The sequence below is a fragment of the Muscardinus avellanarius genome (genome assembly GCF_963383645.1).
Source record: "Muscardinus avellanarius genome assembly, chromosome: X".
In the NCBI taxonomy this organism is placed as follows: Eukaryota; Metazoa; Chordata; class Mammalia; order Rodentia; family Gliridae; genus Muscardinus; species Muscardinus avellanarius.
Genome location: NC_137792.1, coordinates 72,660,801 through 72,673,728, shown reverse-complemented (window position 1 = coordinate 72,673,728; position 12,928 = coordinate 72,660,801). Strand labels below are relative to the sequence as shown.

At 38.0% G+C, this 12,928-nt stretch overlaps 1 protein-coding gene across 3 annotated transcripts in view; it reads right to left on the bottom strand.

The window, feature by feature from the left end:
• Positions 1 to 12,928, bottom strand: part of GPC3 (glypican 3) — a gene marked incomplete at both ends in the record, with an annotated part of 443,900 nt that overhangs the window by 404,128 nt on the left and 26,844 nt on the right. For 2 of the 3 annotated variants that reach the window (XM_080719493.1, XM_080719494.1), the window contains one exon: positions 6,386 to 6,547. The exons of the other annotated variant lie outside the window; for it this stretch is intronic. In XM_080719493.1, the coding sequence (XP_080575619.1) occupies positions 6,386 to 6,547 (162 nt within the window). The remainder of the gene's footprint in view (positions 1 to 6,385; positions 6,548 to 12,928) is intronic. 3 annotated transcript variants of the gene reach the window in all.

Sequence of the window (12,928 nt, the reverse complement as noted above, 5' to 3'; positions counted from 1 at the left end):
CTTCACTCCACTGACAGGAGAATTCAAATCTCTCTAACATATGCTTCATTACTCTTATATCAGGTACTGCAACTCAGTGAGGCAGAAAGAGGAGGAGGAACATATGTTTTCAGAAAGTAAACAAACCCCAGTTGAAAAGGGATGTAAGTATTCTCACTAGGTAAAAGTGGTATTCTTCCTGGAAGCTTCTAGAGGGCAGGGACAGTGTTCTATAATTTGTGTTGTTGGGCCCACTTGTGAGGACTGTGTGAAGTCATCATTCCAGCAGGAGCACTGTTAAATCAGGAGCCAGGTGCTGGGGTAAAAGTTAATCTGCATAATATTGTCACCTAAGGATTGACCCCAGAATAGTCTCTGCCAGCACACTGAGTCATTTTTAAGCTCTTTTTATTAAACAGTTTTCTGCCTAATGACTGCCTGGTAAATCAGTAAGAGGGCACAGGAAAGGTTTGTAACTCTCCCAGCCTCTGCTATAGCTAAAGCCACAGAATTATTAACCTACTTTAAATCCAAAAGTTCTTAGTTCAAAACTGAGAAGACTGTAAACACTCTGTTTCCAGTTTGTTTTTCCAATAGCAGTAATAATTTTAAAACTGTATTTTTTTAAACTTTGTGACTAAAATATCTCTTTAAGTCAGCACCATAAAAGTCCACCTAATTAAAGACAGCATCTTGTGGGCTCTGGTGAGAAATTTACCCTTTTATAATGGGATTACTAGAGCTTTCCTGCACAGATGAGTGGTTTGATTAATAATTTACAATTTCGAGGACATATAACCTCACCCTAAAATTCTTCTAATCCATTGCATATTACATTTGGCCCCAGCAAATGAATTAAGTTCTGATTAGACAATGCAATTATTCCCTTTCGTACATTATTTTCAGTGAAAAAAGTGCTGTGACAGAATGGCCGGCCATTTGAGTTTGGGACTCAGTATGGCTCAGCCAGCGTAGAGCTGGAGGGAGCATGGGCAGAAGAACTGTCAGGCCAATTATGAAGAAAAATTGTGAAATTGAGAAAAATTGCTTGATACTCACTTAAAGCCCCCACCGCATTGCAAAAACTAAATTAACAAATGATTGAATCTCAAAAACATGTTTATCAACATTGAAGCAATTATTTAGTCACATATTAACTGTGAAGGAAAAAAATTATGCTTGAATAATGTCCCCAAATAGTTATTTCAAGCAGAAATGACTGGAGAAATTGCTCCAAGATGATGGAAAAGGGTGTTCTAATGAACGTCAATTTTATTTAGGGGAGTGGAAGAGACAGGGATCTGACAGAAAGGAGTATAAGAACTACCAAGAGCAGATGGAAACAGAAAATGAGGGAGAAAGCAACAGAAGCAGCAAAGAAACTGCCCTTCTCCCCATTCAAGGGCATCTTTTTCATCGCCTCCACAGCAAGAAGACAGACTTCTAATGCTGGGTCCAGATGAACTGAAAATCTCAAGACTTACATCCACCATTTCATTCCCTCCACCATGATAACGTGGACCAGAAAATCCAAATAATATGTGGCCTGAACCAATACACTCTCCCTAATCTAGGTGTGTGAATATGGGGAAAGTATACCAGATACAGGCCATAAGAGAAGCTTTAGGAAGCTGAAAAAGCTTCTTGGCTATAATGACATTTCACATCCAAGAGTGCATGCACACACCCCTTTCTCAAAGGGGTCCTTTGCCTAAGTCCTCTATCACTGTGTTCTGAAGGTGTCTGTTTTACTGGCTGATTATAAAGTAGGTTGATTATAGCTTATTTATAGACTAATATCCCTATGTAATTGCATCATTTTTTGCACCACTGGGGTGATGTGGTCCATATAAATGAGCTGTCTAGATAACGCATGTATAGTTTCATGAATTTCAAGACATTTTCACATATACTACCCCTATGAGATCATCAGGACTGAAATGTGTATCCCCATTATACAGATAAGCAAACACAAGCTATTAAAGTCTAAATAGCCACCCATAATCACGCAGCTCATAAATGCAGATCTAGAATTAGAAATTGGGGTTTCTGTCTCCAAGTCCAGTGATCCTCCTAATAATTTTGGCACCAAAATTATTTTAGCCTTTTAAAAGAGGAATATTAAAAAGTGCATATAACTCAATCTTTTTGCTGACTGACAACTATCACTAAAACATAAATTGTTGAACTTACTATGAGGGATGCTGGGGTACGAAGACATATACTCCACTAGAAATGTTCTATTACAGTTAGTGAGTTATAAATCCACTTTTTATGTCCTCCACCCTTACTGTCACTTGTTATTCCTTGTTACTCATAATCACCTACCTCTAGTAGTCTTCCACAATCCTTCTTTACAACTGCTTATCTACAAATGGCCAGAAAGCTAGGAAATTGAAACTGTAGATACAGTGCATTAATTCAGACACTAGGTTCTAAGCAGGGACACAAATAGCTCTCGGATGAGTCAACCCTATAAACAGGAGCGCCATAGCATTCGTTTTTGTACTGGGGATAGAAGCCAGAAACACTCAACCAATGAGCTACACTCCAGTTCTTTTTATGTTGCATATTGCAACATGGTCTTGCTAAGTTACTGTGCGCTAGCCTCAAACCAGTGACCCTCCTGTCTCAGCCTCCCAAGTACTAGGATTACAGGCATGAGTCAACACACTGAACTCCATGGCATTTTAGATGTAAAGAGATGTTTTCTGCTTAACCATAATTTCCCCTCTCTGGTAAAAAGAGATCAAGTTGTTGCATAAACAACTTGCAGTAAAACAAAGCATTACTGCATTCTAACCAGTCTATTCTCACGCAAAATCAATGGCACCTTGGGGAAGATCAGAATCCTCTAAAATACAGAAAGCCCCTGGATATACCCTACTTATTTCCTGGTAACACAAGGAATGGAATTCCTGACAGCTATAATGGAATTCTACAAAGATAATAGAACTCAAAACTTGAAGGTACAGAAGTATGAGAGATATTAGGAAAAATTCAGAATTCTATCAGATTTTTCTTTATGAGGACCACAAATCCATCACTTATTAATTCTGCTTTACCTCAAACACATTAAAAACAAGGAAAATCATGTCACATGATGGCTTAGAAGAGCTGTGGCATCAATGAGTTCCCTCATCTGTAAAATGGTGGTAATTACAGTGCAGACCTCATAGGGCTGCTGGGAAAATTAAATGAGATAATTATGTAAAAGTAAGCATCATACAGTAGGAACTTAATAAATCTTTGCAATAATTATAATTATTATAAGGTAGGGGAGAAGAGAAAGAGAAAAAAGGAAAATCACTTTTTGTGGAGATTTTCAAAGAGAATTAATTAAGCAAAAGCAAAAAACTGCTGTGCTGCCCCATTTTACTAAGCACATCTAAGTAAATTAAATTCAGGAAACGAGGCAATACAAAGATTGAAAATAAAGAACAACTTTTTTTTAATGTTTCAATCATTATCAAAACAACATTAGCATTAGAGCACTCCAACCACTGTAGCAAAGGGCCCCGGGCTCATTTATGAGGGCAAAGGCTTCCTGCAAATGAAGACATAAAATCCAAACTGAGGCAATAAGGATTGCTTGTGGAACTGTGCACATATTTGCAGAAAGCACTCACTGCATAAATACCCCCAGTGTAGACTAGTGAAAGAATCCTAAAGAGATTGTGGATCTAGGCCATAATCCAGATCAGCTTTCTACAACTTCATGTTGTGGAGAAAATAGCTCACAAAAGCTGCCACGCCAAATTTCATACAAATTAAAAAGTAGGCATAATTTTCTCAGTAATTTGATCTACTAAAATCTTGGGGAGGAGATGTGCATTTTAGGAGAAAAAACAATGGTGACCTCGATTTCACTTCACTGAAGTAATAAGTAGTTATAAGAAAAAAAAGAAGTATTGTTAAAAACAGTATTGAAAAAATGAAGTACTGTGTTTTGTAATGATTATAATAACATCATCTTATAGCGGTCTCTGATTTTAAGTCTTTTCTCCCCAAATATTTGTTGTGGAGAGGACTTGCCAGCAATATCTCCCCAGACATGGCATAGATGCTTTGTGGTCTGGCATCATGATTTATTTTTTTTTCTTATGGGGCGTAGTTTTCAAGTGAGATTGGAAAAGAATAAGAAAAAGAAATGAAAATTGGTAAATAATAAGTACATACAATGAGAAGGTGGTTTTAAGGCACTTGAAAGAATGAGCTCAGACATCATTTACTGGTTGCCATGTTCCTTTGCTAGGATTGTCCTTCTGCCTGTTCCCACAGTTCAAGAAAGTGGTGTGTGTGTGTGTGTGTGTGTGTGTGTGTGTGTGTGTGTGTGTGCAAAAGAGATAGAGAGACAGACAGACAGACGATGAAACAGAAACAGCAGAGATACATACTAGTGTTAGCCTTATCTGGAACCTATATCAATGCTTCAGCAGCCATATCTGGAACTTAATTCCAATAAAATATTGTCAGAACTTATTTTCTCTCCTAGTTTCATTTTGTTCAAGCCCTAGAAAACACAATACCCAATGTGAAGGGTTGGGCAGAGATACAACTGATTCAGGGCCTTTAGATGGACAGCCATGACAGGTGCACAGTATGCTAGAAGACCAGTGTCATGTCCCCTCCAGGCAGGCAGTGGTGGTAAGATAACATCTAGAAGCCTAGTTATTCTAGGAATTAAACAAATCACTAATACTCCTTTTTTCAGAATGCATCATAATGTTCCAAAGAGTAAGGTACAGCTCTCCAACCAAATTCCCATGTCACATCACTTCACATCAGTTTACTTTCTGGCAGTAGATTGACTCCAAAACCAATCTAAGAAGTACATGAATGGCACATGTATTTTTAACATCAGCCTAAATTATTCATTCTATCGCCAAATTGTTAGTCTTGACAAACTTTTTGCAAGAGACTGACTGCATAAATAGGATAACAAATACTTCAAGCTTCTATATTGTGATTCATATGATCAACAAAACATCCCCTCAGTCTTTGACTCAAAGAACTGTTGTGAATGTACACTTTATTGGCTAATTTGAATAATTTTCTTAGCTAATTTTAAGAATTACATTATAATACAAAAATAAGCTATAATCAACCCACACTTTACAATTCAAAGAGGTTAATTCCTGTAAAGGGGCCATAAATCTAAAGCTGTGCAATGTCAAGTAGTCAAAAGTGTTATTTTTCTGTCTAAATCCAGTATTCTCGTTGCAGAGCAAGAAAATGGTAGGTGATTCTATCTGCTTAAAGAAGGATAGAAAGTCGGGCATGGTGGCTCAGGCTTGTAATCTCAGCATTCAGGGGGCTGAGATAGGAGGATTGCGGTTCAAAGACAGCCTCAGCTACTTAGTGGGGCCCTTTGCAACTCAATGAGACCCTGTTTCAAAATAAAGAATAAAAAATAGGGCTAGGGGTGTAGCTCAGAGGTAGAATGCCCCTGGGCTCTATCCCCAGTACTGAAAAAAAGATAGAAAACCTCACCTCAATACCAATAACTAGTTTTCCAAGTCACAAGAAGCAGTCTAGCAAGGTTGTTAAAAGTATGAACTCTAAAAGACAGGTTACCTATATTTAAATCTTACCTTCACCATTTATTAGTTGTGTGGCCTTGGACAAGTTGAACATTCTGTGCCTTAGATTTTAATCCATAAAATGGGAATACTAATACCTATTCATAGATATACTGTAATAATTAAATGAATTAATATGTGGAAATCACTGAAAAGAACACCTAGGTCACAGTCACTATTTCTACCACCTCACCACCATCATCATCATGAATAGCTGGGCCTTTGAATTGAAGGGGATCTTCCTATATGATAAGCCTATAAACTTACAAGGATAATGTAATCTGCTACCCATTCTGGCAATGCCACAATAGCTTCTTTCACAGTCATACATAGGAATAGTAAGAACAGAGATTCACAAGGAGAGGACAGGTAACCATTCATATAAATGAAAAAATGTCTGGCCAAAAAGCCAGTTTATCCCTGTTAAGTGGAAATGGTCCTAGTGGTCAGAAGGAGTTAATGTGTGTTCCACAGGTATCTAACTCATTCCTGGAGAAAACTGAGCTTGGAAATATTTTTTACATGTTTTATGGAATAGCTGAGAGAAAGTATCATTTACTCTTTCTGCAGAGATTTACAACCTTTACATAGAGATGAACAGAATGTCCTTGGACAAGGATTTTTAACAATACCTACCCACCCTTCCAAAGATCATAAGGAAGTTTCTTTAAAACCTGATTTTTCTGTAACCAGAATCTCTCATTGAAATGCTTTTTTATATCAACCACTAGTGCTGAAATGGGAATTTATAAATTATATTTAGCATTTGAAAGCCCAGTGCCTCAATAATGATGCCATTGAGCAAAATGATCCCCAGAACCTACCTTGAAAAACCGCAGCATTTTGAATAATTAAGAACTTGAGCTCCATGCTTGCAGACTGAAGCAGTTGTTCCATGTTCAGCCGTGCTGTTAGTTGGTATTTTTCTTCCATCTTTCTTGAGCAGCATGTTGGGCCCTTGGGAAGACATACTTGCAGATCTGATCCTGAAAAACAAGGTTTTCATGTTTCAGTAAGCAGAATCTCTCTCTCTCTCTCTCTCTCTCTCTCTCTCTCTCTCTCACACACACACACAGCAAATTCATGCATTTCTTTTAAAAACTCGTGTTTACCTCAATTAATTCCTGATTTCCTCCAATTGTCTTGATAATTGAATCTTTTTGAGTAACCATCAGAATTAATTGCCTAGGTTTGAGTCATAAATTCTTCATAAAGTAATTTTATAAAGCCAAATACACGTCATTGAATACCGATATTTAATTTGTCTGTTAAAAGTTCAGTCTTCACTCCTATAATTTTTTCAGATTATAATTTATTAATAAGAGCACAACCCAGAAACAACCAGCTCTGATTTCCAAATGAAATATATATCTGGCCAACCCAATGTTGCTTTTCAGGATAAAAAATCAAAACAAAAAGTTCTGCCCTCATGGAGCTAACACTATGAGAGATGACACATGAATGAACAAACAAAAAATGTATCAGGAGATGATAAGTATTATCAAGTAAATAAAACAAAGTAAAAAAGGAAAACAAACTGAAATATTTCCATACAGTGAAATTCTCTTCAGCCATAAGAAGAAATGAATATGATACATGATATCGCATGAATGAGCCTCAAAAACTTGCTAAGGGAAATAAGTCAGGTAAAAAAGTATACACTCTATGATTTCATTTATACAGAAGTCTAGAAAATGGAAACTAATCTATAGTGAGAGAAAGTAGTTCAGTGGTTATTAGGGAGGGATAGAGTATAGGAAGTGGTGGAGGGATTACATGAGTTAGTGTGAAAACATCGAGGAATTATAGACATTATTATTTAAATTGTGGTGATGGTTTTATGTGTGCATACATTATCAAATTGCACCTTTAAAATATGTATTATTATATATTATACTTTAATAAATCTGTTAATATTTTTAATTTTAAAAAAGCTATATAAGAACCTAGCTGCAGTGGTACACACCTGTAATCCCAGAGATTCATGAGGCAGAGGCAGGAGGAGGATGGAAAGTTTGAGGCCAGTCTGGGTAGCATAGCAAGATCCTGCTTCATAACTTTAAGAAAGGTCTGGGAATGTAGCTCAGTGGCAGAGTGCCCCTTTTTCAACCCTCAGGACCACAAAAATAAGCACAAGTAAGGGGGATATGGAATACGGTGGTAGTAAATAGAGGGAGAGAGGGAGGGGGAGAGGAGAGGGAGAGAGAGAGAGAGAGAGAGAGAGAGAGAGAGAGAGAGAGAGAGAGAGAGAGAGAGAGAGAGAGAGGACAAACAAACTCAGGGACATTTTCTTTTTTGTGTGGTACTGGGGATGGAACCCAGGGGCATTCTACCTTTGAGCTATACCTCCAGCCCTGTTTTTTATTCTTGATTTATTTACTTATTTATTTTGCGGGTCTGGGGATGGAACCCAGAGGCATTTGACCTCTGAGCTATACCCCCTGCCCTAATTTTTATTCTTTATTTTGAAACAGGGTCTCACTAAGTTGTGGAGGGCCTCACTAAGTAGCTGAGGCTGTCTGCGAACCACGATCCTCCAGTCACAGCCTCCTGAATGCTGGGACTACAAGTGTGCACCACCACACCCAGCTCTTATTCTTTATTTTGAAACAGGGTCTCAGTGAGTTGCAAAAGGCCTCACTAAGTAGCTGAGGCTGTCTGCAAACTGCAATGCTCCTTTTTCAGCCTCCCAAATGGTGGGATTACAAGCATGTGCCGCCATGTCCGGCACCCAGGGACATTTTATCTTTGAACTACACCCCAAACCTTTTGTATAATTTTTGTTTCTTTTTTGTGTGTGTGGGTCTAGGGATGGAATCTGGGGCATTTGACCTCCTAGCCACATCCACTGACCTATTTTTATTCTCTATTTTGAAACAGATTCTCACTAAATTGCGGAGGGCCTCACTAAGTAGCTGAGGCTGTCCGCGAAACGCGATCTTCCAGTTTCAGTCTCCTGAATGCTGAGATTACAAGATGTGCCACCACACACGGCTTTAATTTTTGTTTCTTGAAACAGGGTCCCTACCAAGTTGCTGAGATTCTTGCTAAGTTTCTAAGACTGGCCTCAAATCTGCAATTCTCTCATCTCAGCCTCCCAAGTATAGGGATTACAGGCATGTGGCACTATGCCCAGTCAAGGAAGACTTTTTATCATAAGAAAATATTTAAGGAATGATGAAGGAAGTGAGGGAAAGTTTCAGTCTCCTTCCTCTCTTTAACTCCTATTTATATGTTTGTTTCTGAGTGCTGGGGATGAAACCCAGGGACTCACACATGCTTACATGTTCTACCACTGGACAATTCTATTTTTATCAATATTCTGTCTTTGATATGCACTTATTGAGTACCTTCTGAGGTGGACACAAAAACATGTATACCAGCTCTCCTACTGTGGAGAGTACTTGACTAGTAGTCCCCCTGCCGCCTTCCAATTTCTCTACCGTGTTACGCACAGGCCACAGTTTCTAGGGAATCCTCTCAACCAATGACTTAGCATGTCAAAAATACTAAGTCCTGTCACAGGACTTTCCTAAGGAAGGATTTTTGGCTTGAGGACTTCCCACTGATGTTGCCAAAACTTCCTCTTTTTAGTACTGGTGATTGAATGCAAAGATATGCTACCTCCTAACTACACTCCCAGCGCTTTTTTATTTTTCAATTTTGAAACAGGGACTCATTAAGCTGCTGAGGGTTTCACTAAGTTACTGAGGCCGGCCACAAACCTGCAATCCCCCTCTCTCAGCTTCCCAAGTATGGGGAGTATAGATGTGAACCACAACACCTGGCTCAAAGCTTTTAATACTGTACTGCAGTTGAGAATTCTTCATACTCTACCTTTCTTCCCCTCTCCTTCACAGGAATCATGCCTGCACTGTGCTCTAATGGCTCTCCCAGCCTCCTTCAGCCACCTCCTTCCTCCATTTTTATTCGCAAGTGTTTTCCCCAATAAACGATTACATATCAAATTCAATTCGAATCTGCTTCTCAGAGGACCCAGTCTAACACACCATCTATGTGTCAGGCACTGTGCTGGAGGACTCTGTACAAAAGTCACTTGCTCCTTGCCCCCAAGGAGCTCACTGTCTAAAAGGGCTAACAGAGATAAATACCTAGTCATAATAACATAGGTAGGTAGGTTGATTAAATGTGTATATGGAACATAACTTCCCCAAAGTTCCATAATGTCCCCAGCAAAGTAAGGCTCATCAACTTTTGCCTCACGTAACATCAATGTTGGAATCCAAGGTATGGACACCAAGCTCTCTTCTGGCAAAAGTAGAAAAGAAGAGCACTAATAGTACACATCACTAAGCCTAATCAAGTGCTACAATTTACAGTATAGAATGGAAAGGTAATATTTAATGGCAAAATACAATTGAGCATCTGGAGACACAGAGTTCAGATTTATCTCCTACAAATGTTAATCTCATATACAAGCCTTAACTGATTTCAAATATGGTCTAAGCTTAAAGGCTTTATAATTATCTTCAAAAAATGGAAAAAAACACAGATCTAGTTCTAGCTAACTATGTTCTTTTTTTCTTTCAGTACTGGGAATTGAACTCAGGGGCATTCTACCTCCAACCTATACCCCAGCACTATTTTTTATTCTTTACTTTGAAACAGGGTCTCACTTAGTGAGGGCCTCACTAAGTAGCTGAGGCTGTCCGCGAACCATGATCTTCCGGTCTCAGCCTCCCGAATGCTGAGATTACAAGTGTGCACCACCATGTCCGGCTTTATTGGCTACTTTTTAAAGGAGCAAAAACATTACAATTCTCTGCCTAATAAATTCATTCTTTTTTTTTAAGGTGGTACTGAGTATGGAACCCAGGATCATTCTACCTCCAACCTATACCCCAGCACTATTTTTTATTCTTTACTTTGAAACAGGGTCTCACTGAGTTGCAAAGGGCCCCACTAAGTAGCTGAGGTTGTCTGCAAACCCAGATCCTCCTGTCTCAGCCTCCCAAGTACTGGGATTACAAGCCTGCACCACCACGCCCAGCTCAACAGTGTTCTTCTTATAAGAAGTTACAAAAGGTAGTGCTATTCTAGTAGCAACTGATGCCATTTACTGGACCAAGCAGGGAAAGAGTCACCTTGGGGAAGACTTTTGGCTAATCTAAATTTAAACAAGGTTAGTTGGGACATGCACACATAGATATGAACAATCCTATATAGCAGATGATTTTCATACACTGAGTTCCTATTCATTTAAGCAAAGTTTTGTGTACATTTTGGTAAACCAATGTCTAAGTGGTGCATGTTTAAAATTGTTGCATTTACTGAACTTCATAAGTTAATTGTTATAGATAATTTGTATTGATAACTTCCAGTTTTCAAGAAGGCCTGAGTTCATCTGGCAGGGTGACTGGGTCTTAGTACTGTTCTGATTCCCACCAGCTCTAGCTAGTGGGTTTATAAAATACCAGGTCTCTCTGATCTTTACTCTGTGAAGTGCTATGAGTTTCTAAAATATCATAAGATAACAAACTGTTATCTACACTGTACCTACAGAAGCCTAGGCAAGACTCTTTGAATAACCACGACTCTAGTTTGGTTTGCCTTTGATAAAATAATCCATAAAGTTACCTAGAACTTGCACACTGTGCCCCTTTCCTAAGTTTCATCACTGTATTAACTCCTACTATTTTGAGATCAAGTTAACCAAAATCCTTTTAAGGAATAAAATATCAAATGAGTACTTCTTAGAAAACATGTCAACTGTCATGAGCAAAGGTATTTATCAAAATATAAATGCATATATAGCAATATTTACCCTCCTTCCTAGTTAATCAATAAACCAGCACAATTGATCTAGGGGCTAAGAGTTAGATATAGATTTGAGGAAATAAAACATTTATAAACAGATGATAACTCAGGATTTCCAAACCAGGAGGGAGAAAAATTCAAATGAAATTTTTAAAAAATTCATTTTAAGTAAATGTGATATAATTTATAGACTAGATTTAAAAATTCCCACACAAGCAATCAAAAGAGTGCAAGACCTGCTTAATTAAATGATGATAGTGAGACATAACCATTCCAATGCCAGTGACATTTGCATGAAAGAAATAAAACTGAGCAGGTAGGGTGGCTCAACAATAATTCTAGTACTTGGGAGGCTGAAAGAGGGGGCTCACACGTATGACTTAACAGGGCCTTGCTTCAAAATGAAAAGTAAAATAGGGCTGAATGCATGGCTCAGAGGTAGAACATCCTTGGGGTCAATCCTTACTACTACATACACACACACACAAAAAAAAAAAAAAAACGTAAAGAAATAGAGAAGGAATTTAGTAGAAGTATTCATCAATTAGATAAAGAATTTCCCTGGGAACTGAATTCAAAATTGGATGAATGAAAATTAAAACTAAGGGCAAATGACTAAGGAGGTACACTGAGAACTGCTACATACTTGTATGAATAAAAGCCCAAAGGTCAATTTAAGAAATAAGATGTAACCAACAAAAGACATAGTAAATAGAAAAGAATTCTATAATAATTATATGAGGGACAAAAGAAAGTTAAGGGGAAGTAGCCCCTTTGTAAGAGAGGGAAACTAATTGTGTCCCATGATTGTCAAAAAGAGGTGCTCCTGTTTTGTTTCTTTTGGTTGTTTTGTTTTGTAAAAAATGTACTTCAGCTGGGAAATGGGAATAGCGACAAGCAATATACCTTGGAATGGAGATAAGGAGAAAACATAGCAATTGACTATTCAAATGAGCCAGAAAGGTTCAGCTTTTTAGGGCTTAATAACTTGCATTCCCAGATGTTAAAAAAAATTAACTGAAGTCATTACAAGGTTGCTAGTTCCCATTTATTTTGAAGGATTAAAAAAAAGTACCTTCATACTATAATCTCCTCTCCTAGAGTGTAAATTCCTTAAAAGCAGAGAATGACTCCCATTTCCTTTGGGATGCCCCAGTGATTCCATTCAGCCCCATGCACACACTGTGGATTTAATGAGGGCTGTATAGTGAGAACACAAAAACTTTGCATCTTTCTGTATTTAAAAATGAGTACAGACAGACAATCCTGAAAACTTTACATGGTAACCTTAATCTTAGGAGAAAATATCTGAAATTACTATAAAAATCAATTTCTAAACATCTTGAAGATATACAAATAGATGTTTCACTTGAAGGATCTATGAAGTGATGTGTTTCTAATTATTTGAGATGAGGTCTGTTTCACACATTGGATCCAATTTAGGGTCATACAACTGAAAAGAGTTATTTGAACCATTGAAGCTATTTCTGTTTGGGATTATTCCCATGTGTGCCAAACTACTGGGCATCCTTACCAGTTGCCTCCCTTTCCAGAGGCTAACCACAAATGGTCCACAGAAAGCTCTCATC